At 51.5% G+C, this 27,664-nt stretch overlaps 2 protein-coding genes across 4 annotated transcripts in view; both read left to right on the top strand.

The window, feature by feature from the left end:
• Nucleotides 1–11,310, top strand: part of SIN3A (SIN3 transcription regulator family member A) — a 35,167-nt gene extending 23,857 nt beyond the window's left edge. For both annotated transcript variants that reach the window (XM_010571637.1, XM_010571636.1), the window contains 10 exons: nucleotides 579–695; nucleotides 1,418–1,656; nucleotides 2,880–3,063; nucleotides 3,247–3,820; nucleotides 4,331–4,500; nucleotides 5,355–5,528; nucleotides 6,360–6,452; nucleotides 6,800–6,894; nucleotides 7,469–7,676; nucleotides 10,303–11,310. In XM_010571637.1, the coding sequence (XP_010569939.1) occupies nucleotides 579–695; nucleotides 1,418–1,656; nucleotides 2,880–3,063; nucleotides 3,247–3,820; nucleotides 4,331–4,500; nucleotides 5,355–5,528; nucleotides 6,360–6,452; nucleotides 6,800–6,894; nucleotides 7,469–7,676; nucleotides 10,303–10,533 (2,085 nt within the window). In that variant the 3' untranslated portion in view covers nucleotides 10,534–11,310. The remainder of the gene's footprint in view (nucleotides 1–578; nucleotides 696–1,417; nucleotides 1,657–2,879; nucleotides 3,064–3,246; nucleotides 3,821–4,330; nucleotides 4,501–5,354; nucleotides 5,529–6,359; nucleotides 6,453–6,799; nucleotides 6,895–7,468; nucleotides 7,677–10,302) is intronic.
• Nucleotides 11,311–13,590: 2,280 nt separating this feature from the next.
• Nucleotides 13,591–27,498, top strand: MAN2C1 (mannosidase, alpha, class 2C, member 1). Of its 2 annotated transcripts, XM_010571634.1 has the most exons (26): nucleotides 13,591–13,688; nucleotides 14,191–14,316; nucleotides 15,411–15,534; nucleotides 16,478–16,548; nucleotides 16,795–16,972; nucleotides 17,456–17,645; nucleotides 18,006–18,112; nucleotides 18,290–18,400; nucleotides 18,782–18,874; nucleotides 19,258–19,374; nucleotides 20,120–20,215; nucleotides 20,531–20,676; nucleotides 21,165–21,288; nucleotides 21,801–21,922; nucleotides 22,746–22,831; nucleotides 23,356–23,526; nucleotides 23,809–23,891; nucleotides 24,063–24,157; nucleotides 24,282–24,386; nucleotides 24,589–24,745; nucleotides 25,090–25,233; nucleotides 25,346–25,455; nucleotides 26,064–26,143; nucleotides 26,270–26,415; nucleotides 26,816–26,919; nucleotides 27,000–27,498. In XM_010571634.1, the coding sequence occupies exons 1-26, from the start codon at nucleotides 13,597–13,599 to the stop codon at nucleotides 27,115–27,117; spliced, it is 3,096 nt and encodes a 1,031-aa protein (XP_010569936.1). In that variant the 5' UTR covers nucleotides 13,591–13,596; the 3' UTR covers nucleotides 27,118–27,498. The 2 variants fall into 2 exon arrangements, with proteins under 2 accessions (XP_010569936.1, XP_010569937.1); XM_010571635.1 differs by lacking the exons at nucleotides 13,591–13,688; nucleotides 14,191–14,316; nucleotides 15,411–15,534; nucleotides 16,478–16,548 and adding an exon at nucleotides 16,615–16,704.
• The last annotated feature ends 166 nt before the right edge of the window (nucleotides 27,499–27,664 follow it).

Raw genomic sequence — 27,664 nt, 5'->3', positions numbered from 1 at the left:
TCAGGTTTATGAAAACTGGGCCTGACTTTCAAGACTGCCTGCCAAAACCCTTGTTTCTTTGCCTTTGGCCTCTTTGAGGTTTTTTTGAATGTTCTGTTCCTGTTTTGGAGGTGGTGAAAGCTGCAGGTGCTCAGCTGCTTTGTCAGGAAAGGTGTTGCTGGGGTATGGATTTATATTCCCAATTAGCCTTATTTGGAGGTGGAAACCATGTACTGTCTAACAGTCACGTCTGACATGATGACCACCCAGTGTTGTCGTCATTGAATCACACACATGATGAACCACATGGTTGCAGCCGACCAATCCAAAGTAATGGAAAAGCTCCTTTCACCTTTCGTTCTTCTCTTCCCTTGCAAGTTTTTTCTCACAGCTCTAGCTAATGAATTTTTCAGACTGCCTGGATGTTACGGTTCTGGCTGCCAGGGGTTGCCCCCTGAATGCTGGGCTTTGGAAGGGGCACACAATTTTTCCGACTGGGGAATTCTATCCTTCCAGCAGAAGACTGGGCTCAGAGCTGGACGAGTGTGACCACCTCGAAGACTGACCGTGACTCTTGTCTCCCCTTGTCTCCTTCAAAGGTTTTGAATGACACCTGGGTCTCCTTCCCGTCCTGGTCTGAAGACTCCACATTCGTGAGCTCCAAGAAGACGCAATACGAAGAGCATATCTACAGGTGCGAGGATGAGCGTTTTGAGGTAAATTGTTTTTCATTGATTCATGTCTCGGAAAGCTTGGGGTTCTTTGAACAGTTAATGATCTTGATATAGTTATACCTTTAATGCTATTGCTTAGAATCTGTTTTGTGTGCGTGTGTGTCACCTGTTTTTTGCGTAAAAGCTTGTGTTCTCTTAATGCAAGAAGCAGCAGCTGCATAACCACCTCTCGCTCCAAGCTACCCCCCTGCCCCTCACTTTTTGTGCAGAGCTCTTTGTTCACACCACTCCAGATGAAATTGTTCAATGGCCAGCGTATAATCAATGCATCTTTTCTGTTCTTACTGCCCATGTAGCACACGAGAACATGCATTCCCCTGCAATAATCTGAAAAGCGATACGTTCAGGATGTTAAATGATTGACATCTTGACTTGAAATGGAAGTTAGCTTGGCAATTACCTGAATACACTCAGATTCAGCATGTCCTTTTGTAGAGTCACTGTCAATTGTGTTCTATTCCCAGGTGGAAAATGTAATTTCTGAACAGTGTCGTTCTGGAAGCCTTTAAATTCTTATGCAGTATTATCTAGGTAGCAGATAAAATATAATTGGATTATTTTAGAGCAGCCGAACATGGAAACCACTGCTCAAGAACACCTTGTTAAACATGCACGGCTTCTTGTTTCATGTCGCTTAAATGTTAGCCTCTGTGAAGTATCATGTTTTATCTATTCAACGATGGCTAATGCACTGTTCGCTTCAGCTGGATGTTGTCTTGGAGACCAACCTGGCAACAATCCGCGTCCTTGAGGCAATCCAAAAGAAACTCTCGCGCTTGTCTGCCGAGGAGCAGGCCAAATTCCGCCTGGACAACACTCTGGGTGGCACTTCAGAGGTGATCCACCGCAAGGCTCTCCAGAGGATATATGCTGACAAAGCAGCTGACATCATTGATGGACTTCGGAAGAACCCATCCGTGGCTGTTCCCATTGTACTGAAAAGGTATTGACTGCTCTAGCACCCTGCCCCAGGGCCTCTACCAAAGGCTAATGCACCATATGTGATCCAGATTTATGTAAAAGTAGCTAATTTCTGCCCCTAAAGGGTATGACCTCCACAAGGCTGTAAATTAAGAAGTGCATTTTATGTTCTGGTCAGTTGCTGTATTTCATAATAATCATCTAGAAAGAGGGAATTACCCTTCTGAAACAAAAACTTACAGCTCAGCTGGAGGGATGTAGAGCTTTTGATGTCTCCTCTTGAAACGTGTTTCTTCCCTGGTGTCAGCATTGTGTGTAAGATGAGGAAAGTGTCTACTGTGTGGATTGTTCCAGGGCTAAATTTGATCCCTTTCCAAGTCCTGTGGCTGTACGTCACTGTGGGCTGAGGTTGTGGTGGCTGTGCTCAGATGCTGTGCTCAGTGCTCAGAATGCTCAGATTCCCAGTCTGTTTCTGTTGTCAACCTCCCCTTTCTCGGTCAAGAAAAGGCAGTGGATGCTGTAACTCCTTGGGGAAGCTCAAGGAGGTGTGTAAGCAGGAGATATTCTTCCCCAGCCACTTCTCATCTCTGTGGGACTGTTGGTCCTGTGTCTCAGGGCTCTGACAGCTGGGGTAACAGCCTTGCCCAGCATACCAGCAAGGTCACAGTTTCCCCAGCCTGCTGTAAGGACACTCTTCCTGCGAGCTGGGTCTTGAGCTGCATCAGGGCTGCTTTGCTTGAGATACTGAGTCAAGATTCAGGAGTCCATTCCCAGGAAGCTCAGGTGTCCATGCTGCAGGGCGATGACTTTGTTAATCATCCAGACTAAGCCACCACTGTTCAGCAGCTGGAGCTACATGACTTTCTGGGGAGTTCTGAGAGAGCTGGGCCAGCTCTTATGGCTCTACCATTCCTTCAGCCCCTCTGCCTGCTGTGGACAGTGGGGCTAGAGGGACACTAAGCTCTCTAGCTGTTCTGGCATGCTGCGGGGGGAAGCACAAGCCTTCAAGCTGCTTTGTTCCTGAGTGGTGTTACTTAGACATGAAAGAAGCCCAGAGGGACTTCTTCAGAAGAGCATGTGCAGGGTGCTCCTCCTGTAAAGCTCCGTTCTGTGGGACGGCTTTCATTTATGCCCATTTCATAAGGAGTTCAGTTCTTCTCAACACTGGCCAGGAACCACGGCCCTAGGTTTTCCTTGTACGCTCAGAGTAGACCTCTTAGCTCACCCCTGTTTTCTTGATCCAAGGTTGAAGATGAAAGAGGAGGAGTGGCGAGAAGCCCAGAGAGGATTTAATAAAGTCTGGCGAGAGCAGAATGAGAAGTATTACCTGAAATCCTTGGACCACCAGGGCATCAACTTCAAGCAGAATGATACCAAGGTCCTGAGGTCAAAGAGTCTCCTCAATGAGATTGAAAGCATCTATGATGAGGTAAGATGGTCACCAATAGTTTCCTTCCCTCAAGCTTATGTAGTTTGCAAGTGCAGTTTTGGTTCCTGTTCCTCACTGCTCAAGGAGAGAGAAAATCTGTGCCACTGGCAGAGCTTTCTGAAAGGCTCTTGGGTGGAGAGAGGTGTTTGGGACTCATTTTTGTGCTGTGTTTCTCACTTGTAGAGGCAAGAGCAGGCTTCAGAAGACAATGCTGGAGTCCCCACGGGCCCACACCTATCACTAGCCTATGAAGACAAGCAGATCCTGGAAGATGCTGCCTCTCTCATCATCCACCACGTGAAGCGGCAGACGGGAATCCAGAAAGAGGACAAGTACAAAATCAAGCAGATCATGTATCACTTCATTCCAGACCTGCTGTTTGCTCAGCGAGGTGAGCTCTCGGATGTGGAAGAGGAGGAAGAAGAGGAAATGGATGTGGACGAAGCTACTGGGGCCGCAAAAAAGCACAACGGTGTTGGGGGCAGTCCTCCCAAAACCAAGCTGATGTTCAACAACACGACAGCCCAGAAGCTGCGGGGCATGGATGAGGTCTACAATCTCTTCTATGTGAACAGCAACTGGTACATATTCATGCGGCTGCATCAGATCCTGTGCTTGCGGCTGCTGAGGATCTGCACCCAGGCTGAGCGGCAGATCGAAGAGGAGACCCGGGAAAGGGAGTGGGAGAGGGAAGTGCTGGGCATAAAGCGAGACAAGAGCGACAGTCCTGCCATCCAGCTGCGACTGAAGGAGCCTAGTGAGTGACTTCTGGTGGGAGGCTGGGGAAGAAAGAGGTTTCTGTTCATAGCATGTTGACAGAGCTTGTTTGGTATCTTTGGGCATGTTAACAGTGGTGACCCTTTAAGATGAGGGGATCTCTCTTTTATCACTGGCCAGCACTGAATTGAGGGAGGAGATGGGAAGATGTGAGGCACGTGGGACTTGAATAGCAGAATGGTAATATGCAGCAGCTATTTCATAAGAGCTTTCATTTTACACTTGCGTATCTAAGGTATCCTTGAGTTCCCTAACTAAAAGCCTTTTAAAAAGTCTTTCAGAAATAAAACCCTCGTGGAGGAGGCTAGACCTAGAAAGAGATAATGAACATACCCGTGGCCTTAAAAGGACCTGTTTAAATGTCTATAAAAAACAAATTTCAGCCTATTCCAGTAATTCTTCAGCTTGACTGGGTAGTCTGAGGACCAAAACTCAAAGCAACCCTTCCTGGGAGTGGTATGTTCATCTCTCCCATTCTTTCTTGTTGCAGTGGACATCGATGTTGAGGATTATTACCCAGCCTTCCTGGACATGGTGCGCAATCTCCTGGATGGGAACATGGACTCGTCGCAGTATGAGGACTCCTTGCGTGAAATGTTCACCATTCATGCCTACATCGCCTTTACAATGGACAAGCTGATCCAGAGCATTGTTCGACAGGTGATTGCCAGCAAAGGCTGGAGGGCGGATGGTCCGGGGTAGAGAAAGTAGCCAGGTTGTTTGCTGCAGTAAGAGCCCAGGCCTGCATTGGAGGGGGAGTGTTGTAGACCTAAATGGGGAATTTCAGGGGTAAGCAGGTAAATTCTGGGTGGTTTTTAATCCAGCTCTAACACTGATGTAAAGAGATGTGATAAAAGGTAACTTTTGATGTACTTAAATTATTGAGAATATCCTCTCTGTGCGTATAGACTTCTCCCTTTGTTTTCCAGAAGTTTTAGGATATAAGTATTCAACTTCAAAGTGTCTCCAGAGCTAATCTTGCTTTAACTTTGAAAAAGAATTAAATGACATTTAAATAATTTCTTTCCTTTTCACCAGTGTTGTAGGAGCAGTGCATGTCTTTTCTAAAAAGCTTTGGCTTTTTTATCTGGCTGTTTGAGTAGCTCATTTCGGCTGTTAAACTCTAGTCCTTTTTATTGGACTGGTAGGAAGAATCTGTAACCAAGGGAAAAATTCTTCATGCGCCTTTTTGTAGCGTAAAGAACAAAAACAGACACAAGGGCTGGAAGTGGAATGGCTTGAAAGATCTTTGCTCTTTCAGAAGGATAGAGCTGCTTTTCAGAAGCTCTGTACTTCAGTCCAGAGATGAACTGAATTCAAAAGACAGTTGAGCGACTTTTGATTTTTAAACTCGTACAAAACTCATGCCTTAAACTCATGCTTTTTCAGCCTTTTTGTTTTGTTTTTCTTGGGCTTAAACCCATGGTTACATCTCTGTTTCTTTCTGTTCTGTGCTGATAGGCATGTAGTGGGTTCCCTGACGAACACCTTACCTGTGTTCTTCCTTTTTGCAGCTCCAGCACATAGTGAGCGATGAGATCTGCGTGCAGGTAACAGACCTCTACCTGTCAGAGAACAACAATGGAGCAACAGGAGGTCTTCTTGCTTCCCAGTCTTCTCGTACTCTTCTGGAGGCCGCGTACCAGCGCAAAGCTGAGCAGCTCATGTCAGAGGAGAACTGTTTCAAGGTAAAGCCGGGCTGTGGACTGCGGTGTAAAAGCAGCAAGCAGCGAGGGGGATGCCTTTTAAGAAGGGAGAGGCACCAGTCCTTTAAAAAAGAAGCCTTGTTTAGGCACCCAGGAACCCTGAGGACTTTCTGTAGCTCTGAAAGTTGAAAGGAAAGTTTTGGTGGCATGTCCCCAGCTTTTGGCATGTAGGTTAATGCTTCTGTAAGGGCTCCTCAGAAATGAGGTTTTGAGGAGAAATACATTTCCTTGAACAGCAATGAATATCCCTTGTGCTTCACAACATCTTTAGGTTGTATCATATTGACTGCTTTGCTGTCACCGGTTTAAATTTGTTAGCTCAAACTCTCCCATTTCTCTTGTGTCTCAACCTTTGTCAGCTGTGAGGAGATCTGCTAATACTGACTGGGCATTAGATCATTGCTGACTGCATACATTGCTAAATAACCTGGTGCACTGTGCTAATCAAATCCATACTTCCTTTGCGTAAGATGCAGGAAGTGGTCAGGCCCTTTCTGAGTGAGTAAAGTACTTTGGATAAAAGCCTGCATGTATAATCTCTCTTCCCTTGTCCTCAAACTTCTTTTGGGGGCTCAAGAAGGACCTGCACCACTCCAACAAGAACAAAAAGAGTAAGCTTTACAATTCTGCTGTTCCTCAAAGATTGTGCAATTTGGCTAGTGTTTTCCCTTTGCTGTCAGGCATGTGGGAAACAGTTTTTTCCCTTAAAACTATGCCAGCTTGCTTCATGCTCCCTTTGCGCCAGTGAGAAGTGGAGTTTGATTTTTCTGTTTGAAACCTCTTACTGAAGTCCCTTCTGCCTTTTCTTTATAGCTGATGTTCATTCAGAGCAGAGGTCAAGTTCAGTTAACTATTGAACTGCTGGACACAGAAGAGGAGAACTCTGATGACCCTGTAGAAGCAGAGGTAAGAGCAGCTTGTCCAGAGAGCTGACTGATGGTCAAGGGTGCACTGGACAAAGGCGTCCAGTTGACTGTTGTTGTGGTCCATTAACATAAGATAAAGAAACATCAAGGACACGCCGTAAAGCATCAGTGATGTGAGTAGGCAAATCCTTCTTGGTTTATTTTGTATTAGAAAACACTCAAAACTATATAGGGAAACGTTGTACCTACCTTGTTGGGGATAAGATGCACGGAGCCTTCAAAAGTGACCTTGTGTTCATCCGTATAACTTCGTCTTAGCCTCCTTAACCATCCCACGTTGTTTGGTGGTAAGGCAGTGGCTGATCTGTGCTCTGTGCTCACTTCCAGCGCTGGTCGGACTACGTGGAGCGGTACGTCAACTCCGATTCTACCTCCCCTGAGCTCCGGGAGCACCTGGCCCAGAAACCGGTTTTCCTGCCAAGGTGAGTGGCTGGGCTGTGCTGCGAACCCTACCCGACGGGCTGTATCTGGCCATAGAGGGCAGAGTGACTGCGCTCCATCACAGTGCCGGGCGGTCAGTCTCACCTGTATTTAATGCTGTGACAGAAGCTGTTACCCTGGCAGCGTGGTGTAGCGGTACTGTGCTGCCATTCATCCTAAAAGCTTGTGGGTCCACCCCGGGCTCCTGCTCTCCAGTGACTGAGAGGTGGCATGGTCCACAGGTGGCAGAGAGGGTGAGAGCTGGTGACTCGCCAGATTGGTTTTTTTTGGCAGTCCTGCCTTGGCTTACAGTAACCCTCTACCTGAAAACAGCGGGTGCCATGTCAGGGCTTATGAGCAGGGTGTTGATGGCACAACAGCCGTAACTTCAGAAATAAGATAAACCCAGTGAGTTGACTCATTGTAGGGGTCTGAGCCTGAATGACTGCAACAGGCAGTTGTGCTCCAAGCTGTTTGCCAGGCTTTTGAGGGGCCAGCACAGATCCACCAGCTACGTCCAGCCTAGTAGTGCTAGAGGGCAAGCACTAATTCCAGGAGGGGTTCTCTGGTTTGCAGGAATCTGAGGCGGATCCGTAAGTGTCAGCGTGGTCGGGAGCAGCAGGAGAAGGAAGGGAAGGAGGGAAACAGTAAGAAGTCCATGGAGAACGTGGAGAGCTTGGACAAGCTGGAGTGTAAATTCAAACTGAACTCCTATAAGATGGTGTACGTGATCAAATCGGAGGATTACATGTACAGGAGGACCGCTCTGCTGCGAGCTCAGCAGGTAGGAGCGAGCGGAAGTGCTGGGGTGGGCAGCTGGTGTTTCACGGGCACGGGGACCCCCTGTGCCCAAAGGTCAGGTGGGGAGAGTCAGATGAAATGTCCTTGGGGATTCCAATCAGTAACATTAGCGGTCTTTGTGTTGCCAGGAGGATGGTGTGCTATTTTGTCCTCCCAAGGCACTAAAGATCTTCTGAATGTTCCTAAGATGTAATCTTTTCTTCTTCTACCTCTAACTCTCGTTGTCCTCCCACCTCTCCTCCCTTCTCTCCAGAGAGTTTTATTACAGTAGGACAGTGGTTTTGACTGTAAGCTCTCAGATTTCTTCCAAGAGGTAATTCCCGTGGGTGGTGTTCCTCCTGTTATAGGCAAGACCTGTCTTCTGCATGTTCTTGTGGTGACACGTGAGAGTGCCTGTTCTTCCAGGGCTTCCCCAAAGAGGAATCGATCAGAGTGCAGAGCATCAAATGCCTTCTGTCCCATGGATCCCTCTGGGTACCATCCCCTCATAGTTTCCTGTCCCCAGAGTCACAGAGAGTGGGAGTCCTAAGGTCGCTCCCGCATGGCAGAGTGCAGCCAACACACAGCAGCAGCTCTAGAAACACTGGTTTTGTGACAAGGATGGGAGCAGTGGGGCCATGGATATAGAAAAATCCCTATGGGTATCTTTCCAGAGCTTGAAAGTCCTGGACTCAACGGTCTGCGGCATCTCGCATCTAGCAGTCAATGCTCATGATTACTGATTTTAAATTGGAATTTGACTTTTTGAAGTTACTCAAATTTTCTTTTGGTTCTCTGTGCCAAAATTAACTGTGTTGGGGCAAGGGAAGGAGGATGTGAATGTGTGTGGTGTAAGTGGAGACACAGGGGACTAGAGCTGCTCTTGGTCTGTAAAGGTTGGGGAGTTGCTTTTATTCAAGATGAAGACAGCTTGTGTCTCTCCACGTTGACTGAGTTCAGGAGGATTCGGCTGGAGAAAGCTGATTTGGTCTTCTGAACCCTTTGACACTGAGTTACTTTTCTCCTGTATTCCCATGGGAATATTTCCATCCAATAGAGAAAACCAGGGAGCTTTAACAGCAAACTCCCAGTTCTAGTCTGGCTATTTAGACTTGAGGTTTAAAATACTTCACTATAATTTTATTATAATTTATTTAAAACACAATGTTAAGCAGAATGCCATTGTTTAGAAAGTAGAAGAAAGTGAAACCTGCCAGATTCAGGCAAAAGTTACTGACTTAAGCAACTAGAAGCAGAGGTACCCGAGAGGCTCTGTCAGCAGTAGTCTCTTCTGTAGCTGCAGATATTGTTTTCAGTTCATCAAATTATTTGCTTTTCTGAGCAAACTACTGACCACTGAGAAAATGGACTTGGGAGGTGAGGGAGTGGGAGAAGTGCGCACAGCTTCCTGCCTAGTAAATCATCCTTCACAGCTCTGTTTTAGTCATGTAGTTAGACGTATAAAACAGCTACTTACCATCTGTTTCTTGCTGATGAAATACAAACAATGTTTTTATTTCATTAGTTGTGAATACAAGTTTGAAAAAATTACTTTACATCAGATGAGAGCGTTTTATTTCAGTAGTGACTCTTTAAAATGCCCATACTGAGGAATTTGATTGCATTCCATCTGTCCCATTCAACTGGCACAAACCTCAAGGAAAGGTTATAAACAGGATACTGCATGCCAGTATTTATCACAGAATCTGAACATAATTATATACGTTCAACGTAATTGAACTTTTAATTATATAGCATGCAGCATAGCCCCTCGGTTGCTAAGTACACCGAAGGAGCTGCAGAAGCTACATCGAACTACAAATCTATTGGTTTTAACAGTTGACACTGAGAAGCAGTCAGCCTTTGGGAGGAGAACAAAACAAATAATAAATAAGTTTTAATCTTGAGGCTTAATTATATTTGCCTTCTTCAATTATGACCGTAGTCATGGCTTTCAAGCCATGGCTTTAAACCATCTGTCCTGGATTTTACATTCCTTAAGCAGATGCTCTTACTCGAGACACATGCAGTTTTTCCTCTCCTGATGCTTCTGTTCAGCCAGCAGTTCTCAGACCTTTTAGACCTGAGCTGGTTCTTAATTTTCCATAGCAGTTGGGTCCCCTGACACAGGTAGTGCATGTTGAGCTTGCTCTCTCCTGGGACCGTGCCCTTCCGTAGGGGGCGGAGGCAGACCCTGAGGGCTGGGAAGAGCAGGAGTTGCCTGGTCTGGGGTCTACCTTGGCTTCTGGCTGCTTGAGGAGGAGGAAGAGGAGGAAGCAGCACCCTTTGGGCAGCGCAGAAGGGATGCAGTGCTGGGTGTGCAGCTCTCAGGCTCCCACAGGATATGTTCTGTGTCCCCAGCCTGAGACCTGCTGTATTAAACAAAGAACATAAATCTCTTGGTATTCTTGAGTTCGTTTTACCACTCTAATTGCCTTGGAGAGGAGACCCGGGGTGGGGGCCTTTATCAGAGCTTTTCCTCTCCCGTTAGCAAGGGCCGGTGTCTGCATTACAAATTCCCTCTGGCTGTTGATCCCCTCGGTTGTGTCGACCGGCAGCCGAGCTTTGCATAACGCTGCAGTTTGGGGGCCGAAGCTGCCTTTTTCTAACACCTCTTCCTATTTCTGTAGTCCCATGAAAGGGTGAGCAAGCGGCTGCACCAGCGGTTCCAGGCCTGGGTGGACAAATGGACCAAGGAGCACGTGCCCCGCGAAATGGCAGCCGAGACAAACAAGTGGCTAATGGGTGAAGGGTTGGAGGGCTTGGTGCCCTGCACCACCACCTGTGACACAGAGACTCTGCACTTTGTGAGCATTAACAAGTACCGCGTCAAATACGGCACGATATTCAAGACACCGTAAAACTCCCCCGGGGCGAGGGAAGAGCCCGGGAAGATGTGTGTGTGTGTGCGCGCATCCAGGAAAGGAGGAAGATGCCTTTCTCCCCTCACTGTGTATCTCCGTAACATGGCCACTTGACTAGTGCGTGGCTGGTACAACCTGTCACCAGCGGGATTCCCTGTAGGGACGCGGATCTCTGCCAGCGCCTGCTGGGACCGCAGGCTGCCGGCCCCTTTGACTTCGGCACGCGTCCCCGGAGGGCAGGAAGGACCCTTTTCTGAACTGAGCCATCCCAGAGAAACACAACGAGCTCATACACACCAGCAGTGTTGAGGCTTTGACTCCCCGGAGGCCCTGAGCGGCGAGGGAAGAGAACTGGAGGCTCTCCACGACCGGACCATTCGGATGTGTCCCGAAATCCCCAGGTGCCTGTCGCGACCGGATTCTTCTCCCTTTACGCTGTCGCCAGCTGGCCGGGCTCCTGCGCGGGGCCATGGGGCAGCCCGACACCACCTCACGGAGCGGACCCTGGGCTCCTCTCGCCTCCCTCTCCTCCCTCCCAGGCTGGACTCACCCCGTGCAGATCGGTCTGTCCTTTCTAGTGCCAGTGGAACTGTTTTGGTTTTGTTTTTGGTTTTTTTTTTTGTTTTGGTTTTTTTGTACCTGCTTGTTTACTAGTCTCTCCTAGTGCCATGCACCAGCTTTTCAACACACATGTACGTACACACACACAACAGAGAACAACACGATTTTAACATGTTCCCCTCCTTTTTTGTAAATAAATGTACAAATTGTCAATTTTGGGGGTTTTTTTTGTTTGGTTTTTTGTTTGTTTTTTTTTTTTTTTTAATTAAAGGAAGTATGCTTGATGTGCTAGCATAACTGTACTAGCTTCTTGTGTACCATAGTACCAGGCGGCTTGAGAATTAGTACCAACAGACAGACCGACGGAGACATTTATTACACTTTTTACCAAAGGGAGTTATCATTGTAGTGCTTTTGTGTGGAAACTTTTTTCTCCTTTTTTTGTAAATAAAAATAATGTCTTTGTTCTTAACTGGAGGAAGACACTCGCTCACCCACAGCCCTGTTCCTGGTCTGAAAGGCACCGTGCAGCATGCAGTTTTTGGGGTGGGGAAGGGGGGGGTGCGGGGAGGCGCGCATCCGACCATTTTATATGATTGGCTTCACAATCTGAGAGGAAAAAGCAGAGGCAGTGTGTGCGTTTTGCGGTTAACACAACCGAGGTATAAGCAGTCTGTTAAGATATATAAATATATATTATATAATTTTTAATTTTTTTAATTTTTGTTTTTCCTGGTGGGTAATTTTTATCCACCTAGTCTTCCAGCTCCAAGGACCTTCGCTTTTGGGAAGTGTTGCTGAGCTACTTAGCTGGGGTTGATTGTGCTGATGTATTTTTCCCTCTCAGTATTGGAGAAAACATCTGAAGTACCAAACCAGTATTTGATAGAGCTGATCTGCGTGTGTGTTTGTGTGCATGTGTGCGTGCAAGAGAAGGGCTAGGGGGTGGGGCGGGTCTTGGTGCATTTCACTAGTGAAATCCACATATGGGATATATATTTTTTTAAGTATAGAAGTTTAGCGCTGGCAGATATTTAAAACACGGGGGAAGATTCCAATTTAAAAAAAAAAAAAAAAAAAAAAAAAGAAGCCGGCACGGACTTCGTAAGCCACGACAGCCACAACTGCACTGTCTCTCCTCCTCAAAGGAGGCAGCTTTCCTTGCACAAACCCATGCTGCCAGTCCTAAGCACCCAAAACGGCTTCCGTCGTCCCTGGTTGGAGAGCCCTGAGCAAGCCTTTGCTGCTGCTTAAACCTCTCCCAGGGATTTATTGTGTTTTGTTTTGTTTTGTTTTCTTTCCAAGACAGCAGGTCGTCTCCTCCTGGCAGCGGAGCTCCCCTCCTTTCTGCATGGCAGCTGGGGGGAGGCTGGGGAGTGGGTCTGGAGGGGGACACAGAGCCCAGGGTGGGAATGTGTGGCCCCGAAGCTGCTGTGCGGCAGGCAGATCTTGAACAGGGGCCTCCTAGGGAGAGAGGGAAAGAGCCCAGCGGTGAATATTCACGGTTCGCCAGCAATAAGTTACCCATCTCGTTTCTCTTCCTCTGCTGTCACCTGGCAGGAAGGGGCTCTCACGTGTCCTCTTCCATTTTGCTTGCGCTGCCCTGCTCTCTATTGCCCCCCTCCTTTTTTTTTTTTTTCTTTTCCCTGTTGTATACTCAAGGTGATCTGGAACTGAAAGTCTTGGGTGATTTAGACTTTTTTGACCAGCTTGGAAGTAGCTGTTGCTGCTTGGTGGGTGTCTTGTCCCAGGAGTCTGTGCCTGCATGTCATTGAGCGCAAGGGGGGGCTGGCGCCGATCCCCGGGATCTCTGCCTTCGGCGGCCGGCCGCCCACCCTCCGTCCAACATCCCAGCTCTGCTCCCAGCCTGTACAATAGCAGAGGTTTGGTTTTTGTTTTGTTTTTTTTTTCCCCTCCTCCTTTTTATTTGAACTTGCTTTTTGTATTCTGTAACGTGATCCTCGGCCCACAATCCATGTGATTTCTATACCAATGTTGTAAACTTGACTGTAGTGCAGTATTTCCATTAAAATATCAGGGCTAATCATTGTGTACAGATTCTTCCTTCCTTCCTGATCATACACAATGAAATTTTGGGGCACTTCTGAGGGGAAAAGGGGGTAGGGAGGCCGAGAGGTGGGTGCAGAGTTGCTTAGGCTGAGAGACGCTCTGCCTCGGGTTTCCCCTGTTCCTGGGCGGCAGGGCGCGGGGCCCGTTACCCGGGGAAACCTGGGTGCAGTCAGGCAGGCCCGGCCCTGTCCCGGGACAGGCCCTTAACCCAGCGAAACGTCAAAAACCACCCGGGGGACTGCCCCAGGAGACCGCCTGGAAGCGGGGCTGACGGGGACCGAACCGGCGGGCCACCCGCCCCCCCCCCCCCACCCGGGCCCCCCAGGGGCGGGCCGCCCCACTGCGCATGCGCGGCGCGCGGAGGCGGGGTGGAGGGGGAAGGCCAGGCGCTGGGGCTGCGCATGCGCAGAGCGCAGCCGGCCGGCCATTATGGCCGCACTGAAGCATCGGCGTACGGCGCTGGAGCGAGTCGAGAAGTTCCTCTCTGAGATTTACTTCACTGACTGCAATCTGCGGGGCAGGTGGGCGGCGGGGCCTCTCCCCCCCGCCTCCATCCCCATCCCCCGGCCCTCCCCGGGGCGCTGACAGCAGGCGGGGCTGGCCGCGCCGCGCCCGGGCCTGCTCCCGTGTGTGTCCGTCCCCGAACTCCACCGCCGGCCCCTGAGGGCAGGCCGCTTCCCTCCCCGGTCGCTGCCGCCCAGGGCTCGGGGGGGGGTTCAGTGAACAAAGCACACAGACACCCTGGGCAGCCTGGAGCTCTGCCTCGGGGTACCACTGGCACAGTCACCTCTGGCCCCCTCCCTCCCCCCCCGCCCCCGGTGCTGGAGGCCGAGTTACAACAGGCCCCTTCAGCGGGGCAAGTTATTATTCTGTTTTTCAGTTAATACTCTGAGAGTATTAAGTGATAGCAGGGTGATAACAGCCATGCTGGGAAAGCAGGGTGCTCTCTATCCCCACCCTCCCGGGCTGGTCCCCACAGGACTGACCTTATTAATCATGTCCCGGATGTCTCTCCGACCGCAGGCTTTTTGGGGATCGCTGTCCACCGGCATCGCTCTCCTTCTTCCAGACCCCGCGGCGCATCCTGTATGATGAGGCCGTCGGGCAGGAATTCAGACCGGCTAAAGTGGGAGACTCCTTTGGGCCCACGTGAGTACCAGGTTTCAGTGGTGCCATGACCGTGGTGGGGCTGGAGCTCGCGTCTCAGTTACTTGTGTGTGTGAATCTTCATGAGCTTTCAATGGCGAAGAAATGAGATGATAATCCTCTTCCCTGTTGAGTGCTTTAGGTAGAAGGTGTCTGCCCAGAAGGCCTTAGGGAGATTTCATGAGGAAACAGACCAAGGTGTGTCTGTTTCCAAGGAGAGTGAAGAGCTGGGTGCATCCATCCTTTCTGCTGAGAGCTCACATTCATAGTCTTGGTTGTGACCCTGATGCTTGCTTCTGCGTGGGACCTCTGTGCTTTGTCAGGGCAGGGAGAAGGTTGGGGTTTTTTTCCCAGCAGTGGTCAAAGACGTGCGATGCTACTGTCTGTTTCTCTGCGGTCCCAGAAGAGGGTGGGTTGGGGCCAGCACCACGGGGTTTGTGTGCTGCCTCCTGAGCTTCCTCACTCGCTGGGGCTGCCGTGCCTCCTTGCAGCCTGGGCACTAGCCTGCCCTAGGGCTTAAGGGCCATGATAAGAAGGGTCATAGGTCCAGGCAGATTGATAAACTGCCCTGTCCCCGGCATAATTCAATTTCTAGTACTCTTCTGGGTTGCTGTGGGGGATGGAGGAACAGTTTTCCAGTCCCTGTCAGCTTGACAGAGCGCATCACCCCACTCAGCTTGGCTTTTAACTTGCTGTCAAATCTCTAAGCCTCAACAACAACTGGCAATAGTGGGTGCCATGAGTCAGAAGTTTCGCTTGGTGAAAGAGTGACCGGTCAGGTCAGAAGCTTGTGGCGAAGGGAAAGCCCAGTACATTTAAATGGCACAGAACAAGGCTGGCATGTGCAGGCACTGTGTGCTGCTTAAACTGAAGATGTGTCACAGCCAGCTGCACAGGGAGCCATGTCCAGACTACGCCGTGTCTGGGGGCATAGGTTAAAGCAGGTCTGTATGGACAGGTAGCACCGTTACATCTGAATCACATCAAACTTGTGTGCTGTCCTTATTCTGCTTTTTCCATGGAGGCTCTGGGGAACTGTGGTTTCGCTTGGGAGAAGGTCTCACGGTGGGCTGAGGTTGCTGCCTGCTCTCTTCCAGGTGGGAGACATGCTGGTTTAAGGTGGAGCTGAGCATCCCCCAGGCATGGGCAGGGCGGGAAGTGCACTTCGTCTGGGAGAGCGATGGGGAGGGCATGGTGTGGCGAGACGGCCAGCCTGTCCAGGTAAGGAGGTGTGGATCAGGGGTATGCCAGCTGTTCCAGGTGCTCTGCTATGTACAGAGTGGTTATTTTCCTTAGCCCTCTGCAATGGGGCAGTAAGAAGAAACCCCCTCCCATTTGTTATGGACTCTTCAGAGGAATGCCTACGTGTGTTGGGGAGTGTAAAATAACATGTGGACCAACAAGACAGAACCAGGAACAATTGTAGGTCTAGACAGAGTGGTCATGAAGAAAAACAGAAGGAGTATATGTAGTTCTAGAGTTGTTTAGACTCAAGTGGTACTCTCTGAGGCAATAGGAGAGCTGTCTTTAAATACGGGGAAAACTGCTGTGCAGAGAAAGGCAGTGTTTGTGAAGAGTTTGATGTGCGGGACGGGGGAGAGGACTACTCGTGGTTTGCATGCTGTGCCATCAGACCGCAGAGGGTCTGTGGGCTATTTCCAAAGTTCAGCCCAGAAAAGCAAGACTGCTGGTGGTGGGTTTGAGTCTGTTTTCTAGTGGTTGTCCCCCACCAGGAGTTAAAATTCTGGTCTGCAAACCGGTAACAGCTGAAAGTCCCTTGCTTAAGTGTTACCACGTCTGTCCTGGAAGGATAGACAAGCATTAGACCTGTGATGTAAATCTCCACTGCTGTCAAGAACTGTGGGACGGACTCTTGTCACGCATGTCAACTTCAGTCCTGCTGTGGGGTGGTGGAATGGCTCAGGTGACCTTTTCCAGCCCTGCGCTGCTCTGTGGTGGTGTGCTCAGGGTTTGTGTTACTGCTGGGACTGCAGCAGTTTCTGTGCCAGTTGTTCTTGTGGGAGGCATTGTCCCACGTCACGTGGGACCAGACTCCTCCGACCAGCTGGGCTTTGGAGTGTCTTGTCCTGCACATCCAGCCCGCTGTCCTCTGAAGGTTAACACCTCTGAAGATGTGTGTTAAATGTGCTGTCTTCCCCTGCAGGGTTTGACTAAGGAAGGTGAGAAGACCAGCTACATCCTGACAAGCAGCCTGAAAGAGTCAGAGCCCCACAGGTGGGTGGTCAGCCTGGCCGGAGCCCCGAGGAGCCCTCCCCACCACTGGGGGAGCTTGGCATTGTTTGAAACAAAGAGGTTGGGTTGAGATACCCCTGCCTGTGTCCAGGTGCTCTGGGAAGTATCCAGCGTTCAGGGGCTCTATCCGTTGTTCAGGTCAGGCTGGTCGCACCACGGGGAGGGGAATGGACTTTCCCAGCTGATTGCTTGTAGTCTGCTCCCTGATGGTTTCCTTTTGCTCTCCAGTCTGACGCTGTATGTGGAGCTGGCCTGCAACGGTCTCTTTGGGGCTGGCAAGGGCAGTATGATCGCCCCTCCGGACCCTGACAGGAGGTTCACCCTGAGCAAGGCTGAGCTGGTCATCTTCAACAGGGATGTCTATGAACTGCTGGTGGATCTGGAAATACTGCTGGACATGGCCCAGGTCTGTGAGCTCATTCTCTTCTCTTCTCTCACCCTTTCCACCTCCTTCCACAACTTCATTTTATCTCCTTCTGCTGCCATTCCATGACCTGTCTCCTCCCACCAGGAGGCTCTGAAGGAGCAAATGTTTGCTCCTGCTGCTTTAGCACAATTGATTTTGTCTAGAGTAGGAGAAAAATGAACAGAGAAAGCTACAGGTGTTTTTTTCATCCACTTTCTGCTCCAGGGTAGGATCTCTTAGGCCAGAGCCCCCTGGGATGGGTGTATGTGTAACCTGGCTTTAGAAGGCAAATGAGCAAAGACATATGGTTGTGTCTGTGAAGCAGGGCATGGTGTTTACCTGGCACCACAGGCAGAGTCAGATGGTGGAAGGAGGTAGCAGGTTCTCCCTGGGGTAGATGGCATCCGAGCTGGTACAGAGAGCTGCTTGGAGCCAGAGGATGTGCTGAGCTCCGAGTCAAGCTGTAATCACTCTCAACCCCAGCTCCTCGGGGAGGAAAACCAGAGGAGTTTCCAGGCACTGTACACTGCCAACCAGATGGTCAACATGTGTGACGTTACGGATCCCTCCACCTTCCCTGCTGCCCGTGACCTGGCTGCGGCGATCTTCAGCCAGAGGAACGGCGAGAGCCAGCACACCATCCATGCCGTGGGTCACTGCCACATTGACTCTGGTGAGAGCAGCACAGCGCTCCCTCTCTGCTGACCTGGAGGCCAGAGCATGCTGCCCAAGGGGAGAGCTGGCTGTCCCTGGGCTCCAGGCACCGGGTACAGTGCCCCAAGGGAAAGGAAAGGGCCCTCTCTGCTGCCATACAGCTGGTCTGTCACTTGGAGGGGTTTCAGTCTCAGCGGAAAGGCAGTGGGAGAAGTGGGAGCTGGAGGCCCCAGGCGATGTTGCTGTCAGGCACTTAGCCAAAGGACAGCATTTTGCTCTAGCATTTTCCCTGGCTGATCCGTGAAAGGCAGCACAGGCCCATTCCCAAAGGGGCTTGTGCTGAGTAATAACCGTGGTGGGGCCATGCTTGTCCCTGCAGCCTGGCTGTGGCCATATGAGGAGACTATCCGTAAGTGTGCTCGGAGCTGGGTCACGGTGGTCCGTCTGATGGAGCACAATCCGGAGCTCACCTTTGCCTGCTCCCAGGTGAGTGATCTCCCTCTGGGGGACCTCTCCTTCTGCTCGTGGCATATTTCCTCTCCAGCATGACTCAAAACGAGATGGAGGGGGGTGACCAGGAGTGTCCTGTGCAGTTGCAGAGAGGAGGGACATCAGTGTGGAGCGATGTGGTGGGAGCTGAGGCTGATCTCTGTGCTCTGGCAGGCGCAGCAGTTTGAGTGGGTGCGGACCTGGTACCCTGGGCTCTACGCGCAGATTCAGGAATTCGTGGCGAAGGAGCAGTTCATTCCCGTTGGAGGTACCTGGGTGGAAATGGTGAGAAGCGTAGTGACCCTGGCTCGCCACACACTCCCTGTGCCATCCCTCTGGGACCGGTCCTGACACTGGAGGGGGAGAGCAGAGCCTTTGCTGAGCTGGTCTAGTTGGTGAAGGTGTCTGGGTACAGCAGCTGTCTGCAGTGTCTAGCCTCACAAAAATACCATCCCTCTCCCAAATCGTCTCATTCCCTGAGAAAGGAGCTTTGGTCTGGACTGGCTGAGCTCTGTTCCTCCTTTTTGCCCTCTGCCGAGCTCTGTTTCAGATCTTCCCCATGATCTGCCAGGTCAGGATGACAGTGTGTGGGAATGGGATGCTCACAAGACTTCCCCTTCCCCGGCACCTGGCTTGCCGCATGGACTCCCTGTGCTTTCCCCCCAGGATGGGAACCTGCCCAGCGGGGAGTCCATGGTACGGCAGTTCCTCCAGGGACAGCTGTTCTTCCAGGAGCAGTTTGGTCGGATCTGCTCAGAGGTACTTGCTCTTTTCCAGCACACCTTCCTTGCACACCATCCCCTTCCAGCTCTTGCTGTGCGTGAGGGTTTCTCTTTGGTTCTCCAGGTATGGTGTTCAGGTGCCTCACATTGGCCTGCTTTTTGCAGCTAAAGCCATGATAAGTAAATATCTACTCCCCCATGTATTATGGCAATTAGCACAGCTCCACGCCTTGGTTATACGACTTGTAGGTCCCTGGCAGGTCTCTAGAATTGTTCCTTGCCTAGCACATCTTCTGTCCCCTCTGCAAGAAGGGCTGAGAGTCTGACTACCAAGAAACCATCTACAAGCTCAGGCTGTGATTTGTGGCCAGCATGACTCCTGTGTCTCTCTCCCTCTGCTGCTGTCACCTCTGCTCCCAGTTCTGGCTGCCAGACACATTTGGATACTCAGCCCAGCTGCCCCAGCTGATGCGTGGCTGTGGGATCAGGCGGTTCCTCACGCAGAAGCTCAGCTGGAACCTGGTGAACACCTTCCCGGTGAGCTGTGCTTCCCTTCTTCCCAGGCGATGGGCTTGCGGTTGCTTGAGTCTGTCTGCAGGGCTGGACCTGTTGGTTCCACAGGTCGAGCCAGTCCTTCAGCTCAGCTGACACAAGCTCTTCTTCCAGAAGCCACCAGTTTATAGTGGTAGCAATGTCCTGTCAGGCTTTAGGGAGAGGAAGGGCATGGTTAGAGATCCCAGCTGGGCCCCTGGCCTACAAATTCCTTCTGCTTCCAGATGGGAAACTGTGACTTGCGTGCAGGCCTAACAGACAGCAAACCCAGCCTCTCCTTGGCTGTTTCCTGCCCTTGTGGCATTCCCCATCCCTGTGCAACTGTCTCCTTGCACTGATCATCCTGCAAACCCGTGGAGAGAAAGCGAAGGCCCAGTTTGAATCCTCAAGGGGCTCTGAAGTGCCTGTCCTGGGTGCACTTCCCTGCTGACGAAGGTGCTGGGCTTTGTGTGTTTGACAGGGCTTGCAAGGAAGCTTGGGCTCTTAGTGCATGAGTTCTATGCTGATGTGGTTAAAGTGTGGCCTCCACGTGCACATTTGTGTGGGAGATGAGTTTGGGAGCCTTGAAATACTGAGCTAAGCGTGAATTTATCCCTTTCTGGTACCAGCATGACCAGAGATTTCCTTTTGGGAACTCCTGGGAGCAATGGAGCTGTGCTTTAACGTTTTGGCACTGTGTGGTACAGGGGGGCTGTATGAGACACCACACTTTCCTTTGGCTCCCCTCCAGCATCACACCTTTTTCTGGGAAGGCATTGATGGTTCCCAAGTCCTGACCCATTTCCCCCCTGGTGACTCCTATGGGATGCACGGGCGAGTGGAGGAGGTGAGTGAGGTTACCAGACCTGCACATGAAATGCACTGCCAGCCCCTTAGGGCCAGATCTGAGGCTCCTAGGAGAGGGCACTGCCTGGGAAGGGAGCGGGATAGCTGTCAGCATTGCTGGACAAAGGCTGTTTGGGCGCCTGGCAGTCAGTTGCCTGCGTCTGAGATCTGTCTGTGCCTGATTTTGACAGTTTGGGCTGGGGAAGAGGGGCAGGACTGCGCTTTGCACCCTAAAGGCTGGCCTGGCTTTCTTGTGTGGAGCTGTGGGAGCTGGGGCTGGGTGCCAGGGGTTGCAGCTGTCCAAAAATCCCTCTAGATGCTGAAAACAGTGAAGAACAACAAGGACAAAGGACGTGTGAACCACAGCGCACTCCTCTTCGGCTTTGGAGATGGAGGAGGGGGCCCCACACAGAAGATGCTGGACAGGATGAAGAGAATGAGTGACACAGATGGGCTGCCAAGGTGAGGGGGGAGCTCCCTTCCTCTCTCATTGCAGGAGCACTTGTTTTGAGCCGGGCCTGGCTTTCAGCAGTGCCAAAAGAAAGGGTGTGCGAAGGAGGCCAGGGAGGAAGCGGGACAAGCAGAGGGCTAGGAAGGATTGTCGGGGAGACAGAGTCTCTCCATTATCAAGAGCTGTGAGAACATGTACATGGGTCAGCCTTGGACTGCTTGCGAGCCCTCAGTAGAGCTGTGGGGTGAGTGGTCAGCACAGCAGCGGTGCCTGACAGTCAGTCCCTGCCTGTGGAATGTCCAGATCTCCGTGGCAGGCAGCAAGAGCAGCGTGGAGTGGGAGAGGGGTAGGAGGAGGTTGAGGGGAACACTGTGTGTGGTTGTGTTGGTGTTTCTGAGGCCTTGGTTCCGGGGCTGTCACCTTTCTGGTCAGGGTGCACCATTAGCAGTGTCACAGGCTTCTCCCCTGGCTCATTGCTGTTTGTGTGTCTCTTCCACAGGGTTCAGATCTCCACTCCCGATCGACTCTTTTCTGTCCTGGAGAAGGAGTCATCGCAGCTGTGCACCTGGGTGGGAGAGCTCTTCCTCGAGCTGCACAACGGCACATACACCACCCAGGCCCAGGTGACTGTGCGCATGGGATGGGGGCAGTGGTCTCCCTTCCCCCCAGGGAAGTTGGCCATTCTCAGTTCTCTTCGCTACTGCTCAGGTGGCTCGAAGGTTCAGACAGTGCCCTTTAGGTCTCAGCAGTGGGAGCCACCTTGTAGCCAGGACTCCAAAAGGCAGATCTATTGCCAGACTTTCTTCAAGGGGTGAGAAGGAAGCCTGGACACAGCAGGGCCCCCTTAGTCAACAGCTGCCATGTCCTTCACTTTAGCAGATAGTTGCAGAGCTTGGGTGAAGAGTCAGAAGAAGGGGAGGAAGGTGAGAACACAGACAGGGGAAGCTATGTCCTGTGCTGGGAGTTTCAGTTTGATCTGTGGCAAAAAATTACTCACTGGTAATGGCAAACTCATGACACCTACAAATAACCAACCTTCCTGCACTGGAGCTGGGTTTTTGCTGCTGGTGTGAGAGATCTACTCCCAGCTACCAATTTCCTAAGCATCTTCCTTCTCTCCTTGCTTTGACACCAGATAAAGAAGGGGAATCGGGAGTGTGAGCGAATACTCCATGACGTCGAAGTACTCAGCACCTTGGCTGTGGCACGGGGCGGTGCGTTCCAGTATCCTGCCAGCCAGCTGCAGCGGCTCTGGAGGTGAGGGTGTATGAGAGCATAGATGGTACCGGGGGAGGATGTGGTGAGGTCTGGGGACTTCAGTGTGAGAGCTGGCTGCTCTTGGGGTACCACTACCTATCCCCTACAGCTCCTTGTCCCTGTCTGAGTATGGGTAGAAATCCTTGCTGTCAGTGCGCCAAAATTAGCCTGGACCAGTTGGACTACACTGGTGTGGGCAGTTATCAGGCAGCTCAGTGGGCTGATGGTGGGAGATGATCACTTATCTCTCAGCCCTGTTCAGCTGGAGCCAGAAGGGTGGCTGACCACAGTCTGTCTTCATTTGAACTGCCTCTTGAGCGAGTGGGAGAGCATTGCGTAGTTAGGATGTGGGGACCTTTGCGGATTCAGCACTGCAGTACTGTGTGTACACGACTCCTCCCGTAAACTGATCAAGGCTCCACCTGGAAAGTGTTTCAGTGCTTTGCTTGATTCTCCCATTGGAAGATAGCTCCAAAGCCTCACTGTTCCGCAGGCTGGAAGCTTCATTTCCAACCTAAGCTTATTCCTCGCCAGTTGTGACTTGTCTGAACTTGTGCTACAATATGTCTGGTAGTCCTGAGGGATAAAAAAAAATAGCTCTTGCTCCCCACGGTTGTGGTTTACTAAGATGACAGTTGACAAGTCCTAACATAGAGGGATTTAAGGGAAGCTGCAGAAAAAATCCTTTTCTCTCAGGTGTTTGCTAACAGGGGGATGAGGAACAGTTACTAAGTTTGTCCATCTTGCAATGAGGGCTCGGTAAGCCAGAACAAATCTGGTGCTCTCCCTTGCTTCCTCACCTGGTTTCTGTTCTCTGTTTTAGGTTGTTGCTGCTCAACCAATTCCATGATGTTTTGCCAGGCAGCTGTATCCAGCTCGTGGTTGAGGATGCCCTGCAATACTACACAGGTGAGCAGGGAGTTTGGCTAGGAGGGCACTTATCCGTTGGAGTACACTGAGTCCTGCCTGGTGGGGCTGCAGAGGTTTCAGTCCTGGACTGCCAGGCACTATGGGTCGACCCTGTGCAGGCATGTGTCTGTAATAGTGCTAACTCAGCAGGGAATTAGCAGGGGACCCAAGGGATTAAAAAACATCCCAAGTTATTGACTTCTCTGCTTGCTGCTGGCATGCCAGGAGAGACCCCAGCAAAGGTTTGCTTCTGCCTGCCCACAGGCACTTGCAGTAGCTTTACTTTATTATAGCACTACAATTTTCCAGTTGAACTGGCATAGCTCATTGTATTCTTGTAATAACAAAGTTAAGAATAATTATAAATTTTAATTACTTACTAATAGATAATAATACTAATGATAATTAGTAATTGTAGCTTGGAAGTAGCTAAAGTGTGTGTACATTGCACTGGAGTGCCAGAAACTCTCTCAGATGTGAGAAACACCCTGGCTGGATCCAACTCAGGCCTTTTTGTTGCTCAGAGATCCGCAGCGTTGGTGCTCGGCTGCAGGAGGAAGCTGTGCAGTCCTTATGCAGGGAACTGCTGCAGCCCAAGGCAGGGAGCACCGAGAGCACCCTTGTGTTGAACACTTTGCCCTGGGAACGGACTGAGGTGATCTCCAGGACTGGGCCAGCCGGAACAGAGACTTTAGGTATGTCTAACACGGGGGTTACTCATGTATCAGAATTTCTTACAGGGGCAGAGGCAGCTGACAAAGGAATACACGCCTCTCCCTGCCCTGGGCAGGGTTTACTGACTTGTCAAATCACTCCTTGGGACTTTATCCCACTTCAAGTTGTCCCTGAACTATGGATGAAGAAGAGGAGGGTATGAAAGGAGGTGGTAGGTTTGACATGAGAGCAGCAGGGCAGCACTGTGTGACTTAGGGTTAGGTCTGGGGCAGATGTTGGAGCAGAACCTCTTTGCTTTCCAGCTCTGGTGACAGTCCCCAGCATGGGCTATGCTATAGTGAGGGAGCCGTTGCTGCCCCCTCAGCCTGTGGCAGTGAGGAAACAGGTAAGCACAACAGCAGTTGTCCTCAGATCGGTGTGCCCTGCATCAAAGGTCGATGGGGGAGAAATCTAGGGAATCCAGCATGCAGCAAGTCTGCACACTAGATTTGCAACTGGGGCACTTGACTCCTGAAGTTGTGGGTCTGTGAAATCTGTTTCTGTTCTTTCCCCCCAGGAGGATGGCTCCATTGCCATGGAGAATGGGGTGATTGCAGTCTGCCTGGACATGATGGGGCGCCTGACCTCGCTTCGGGTGGGGGACTCTGAGAGGTATGTCTATCAGCCAGTTACTGGAACCGGGCTCCTCAAACCTGTCTCGGGTCTTCTCACTGTATGCCCTTCTCCACTGCCAGTTCTTCTTACACTGCTGTTTCTCTGTTCGACTTTGTTCCAGAGAGTCAGTCCCAGATGGCTGCTATGCCAACCAGTTTGCACTCTTTGATGATGTTCCCCTGTACTGGGATGCCTGGGACGTGATGGATTATCACTTGGAAACCAGGTAGAAGAGCAGTGCATGCAGCACTTGGATTTTGACTTTGCTTTGAGGTTCTTGCCTCCCTGTCAGTCCTAGCTGTAACAAAAGCTCTAACAGAGCATTCACTCTGGAGAAGTGTGTGCCTGCTGTGTGGGAGGCTGGACTGGGATTTGGGAATGTGAATCTACCAGACTGAGACCAGCTCTGCCTTTATCCCTTTCTCTAGGAAGCCAGTGACAATGCTGCTGAAGCCTCTGGAAATCACCCTGGCTGGGGGCCTGCGGGGAAGTGCAAGCTTCTCTCTGCAGATTGGGAAAAGCAGCACCTTAACCCAGGAGATCATCCTGGATGCCACGTGCCCATACCTCCGCTTCCTGACCCAGGTTTGGCCAGCGGCTGCCATGCGATATGAGCATCTGCATTGTGCAGGCAGGGCCCTGGGGAGCTGAACCTCGCGTCTGAATTACGTTCCCCCTCCTCTTTCCTTCCCTGGAGCCCCCCACTGCCTGTCCCCCTCTGCCTTAGGGGAAGGCAGCCCGAGGGTGGGAGTCCTGAGAGACAAGGGTGGAAGAGAGACCCACCAGTTCATCTGTGTTCAGACTCTAGTGTGGTTTTATTGTACCTGGTCTGGTCTGGGTGTGAGCTGGCTGCTGCGCACCAGGGAAGGATAAGTGCAGCCTCTGCCTGTCAGCCCCATGTGGTGATGTTCTTCTGCTGCTGCATTTAGGTTGAGTGGAAGGAGGCTCACAAGTTCCTGAAGGTGGAGTTCCCTGTGCAGGTCCGGAGCACAAACGCCACCTATGAGATCCAGTTTGGACACCTGCAGCGGCCAACACACTGGAACACATCCTGGGACTGGGCTCGATTCGAGGTGAGAGGAAAGGTGGTCTGGTCCCACGACTGACCTTTTTCTGTGGTGGGGCTGCTTTTGCTCCCAGGCAGTAGCTCTGCGTGGTGAATATGTCCCTTGGTACCTCCTGCAGGTGTGGGCTCACAAGTGGCTGGATCTCTCTGAGCACGGCTTTGGGGTGGCACTGCTGAACGACTGCAAATATGGGGCATCAGCCCATGGGAACATCCTCAGCCTCTCGCTGTGAGTTAGGGTTGGGGTGAGGGTGGAGCTGCAGCAATCACTTTGCCTTCTGAGCTGTCTCTTGGAAGTCAAGGCAGCACCTGGTCCTAAATGATCATAGTTAATAAGGAGATAGTCTGGTATTAGCCTAAGCGGCTGGCTGTTGTCTGGGAACTTTTGGCTGACTGAACTACAATTGACTAAGATAATGTAATTCCTATGAGATATGCTCATAGATAATTCAGGAGAGATCAGGTCCGTGTTTGCACCAAGTAATTTTTCTGTTGCTGGCCAAAATGTACCCCAGGAGGGGATGTGTAAGGAGAGGGAAGGAACAGCAATGTTACGGATGCATACAAAGCTAAGAGAAACTCTACACATCATTTCAGTTTGACTCCAACAGCCACAAGTTTCACAGGAAAACACCCTTCAAGTATTTTAGCTTCTGGGACTGTCCAGGGTCTGTTTGCTGTTGCCAGAAACGAGCAGCACGCTGGCTTCCACCTCAGGGCCCAGGCTCGAGGTAGCAGGGTGAGGCAATTGTCTTGTCACAGTGCTCCTCTGGCTCTGCGCTGGGTGACAGAGGGTGCTGCCGAGACGCCAGTCTCACCTACCTCTTGTTGCCTTAGGCTGAGAGCACCCAAGTCCCCCGATGCCACAGCAGACATTGCGTACCACCAGTTCACCTACGCCGTGATGCCTCACCTGGGTGAGTGATGGGAAGAGCTGGGTCCTGTGGGGACATGCAGGGTGGAGGATGCTCCAGTGAGCCTTGGGGTGAGCATGTCTCTGGCTGTGCATATGTAGAGGCTGGCTAGAGCTTCTTCTGTTGCAGGTTCCTTCCAGGACGCCGGTGTGATCCAGTGTGCCTACAACTTGAATTTCCCCCTCCACGCAGTCCCGGCCAGCTCTGCCCAGTGCCCGGCCTGGAGCGCCTTTTCTGTCAGCTCACCTGCAGTCGTGCTGGAGACTGTCAAGCAGGTAAGTCCCCGGGGCAGAAGTGGGGAGGGCAGATGGGTTAAGCTGTTGCTGTTAAGCATGGCTTGCTCTTTCCCCCACCTTGGGTGGTGGGCAGGCTCAGCTGAGCAGAAACAGCAATCCCTGTGAGTTGCATGTCCTGCTAGGTGAGGACAAGGCAGGTTAGCACCCCTCTCTGCCAGCCCAGGCAGGCACTCGCACCAGGGATCATGGTAGTATCCGCATCCGTATGTGGGTACCGCAGCCACAGTTGTTAGCACTGAACCACAGCAGATCAGGAATGCGGGTGCACACAGGCAGAGCCGCTCAGCCATGATCGCCTGGGTCGGGCTGTACCCCGAGGTGTACAATAGGACGCACCCGTCTCGTTTGTCTGAACTCCCATCTGCACTGTCCCCCAAAGGCTGAGGACAGACCTGAAGCTGTGGTAGTTCGGCTGTACGAGGCACATGGCAGCACGGTTGTCGCCTGGCTCCAGACCTCCCTCCCCGTTAAGGAGGCGATGCTGTAAGTCCACGCTAGAGGGCTGGGTGTGTGTGGGGATGGAGATCGGTTGCTTCAGCCTCACCCGCTGCTTTCTCCCCCAGCTGCGACCTCCTGGAGCGGCCGGCTGCACAGGGCCGCCTGCCACTAGAGCAGCAAGGCATGAGGCTTTCCTTCACACCCTTCCGTGTGCTCTCCGTCCTCTTGGTCTTGAGGCGGTGACGCCATCCGTCGCCCTTACTGATGCTGCGGCAGCCTGGACTTCCCTGATCCCAAGAGCTGTGCAAGGAGGCAGCGGTTCTGGGGAAGGGCAGAGCCTCCCCCTCACCCCCCACCCAGCCATCGGAGAGCTGTGCTCAAGAACAACCATGTTCTTTAACAAAGGAGGACAGTTGCCCCCCTGCCTAACCAGAGAAGGAGGGCCTGAGCGAGTTCCTTGCTAGCTGAAGCGTGGGTAAGGTGGTGGGATAGGCTGGCTGTGCCTGCACGGGCTCTGCTCCAACTGGGGCGGGTTTGGGGAGCAGCAGCTTTCCACAGTGGCTCCTGCGTCTCGGCCTTCATCTTGTCCAGACCCTGGTAGTGAGTGTAAAGACACACTACAGTCATTCCCTTCTCCCTTCACCTGCCTCTTGCACTGCCCTTGCAGAAGGGGAACATAAGTAAACAAGAGAATTACATTAACACAGCCTGTTTTCTTAACTTATTTCCAGATAACTGGACTGATCTGCCTCCTCCCAGGGGCTCTGTTGTAGCTGCTGCTCTCTGAGCA

The sequence above is a fragment of the Haliaeetus leucocephalus genome, unplaced genomic scaffold, assembly GCF_000737465.1.
Source record: "Haliaeetus leucocephalus isolate CR32 unplaced genomic scaffold, Haliaeetus_leucocephalus-4.0 Scaffold339, whole genome shotgun sequence".
In the NCBI taxonomy this organism is placed as follows: Eukaryota; Metazoa; Chordata; class Aves; order Accipitriformes; family Accipitridae; genus Haliaeetus; species Haliaeetus leucocephalus.
Note: the sequence above shows the minus strand (reverse complement) of the source record. Positions and strands in the feature narration are given on the sequence as shown.

Bases quoted from the DNA above. Each gene is read 5' to 3' on its own strand.
- MAN2C1 (XM_010571634.1), top strand. From the start codon at position 13,597: ATGGCCGCACTGAAGCATCGGCGTACGGCGCTGGAGCGAGTCGAGAAG. The intron at 15,535-16,477 runs GTAAGGAGGTGT...CTTCCCCTGCAG, and splicing joins GAGACGGCCAGCCTGTCCAG to GGTTTGACTAAGGAAGGTGA. The intron at 24,746-25,089 runs GTTTGGCCAGCG...TGCTGCATTTAG, and splicing joins ACCTCCGCTTCCTGACCCAG to GTTGAGTGGAAGGAGGCTCA.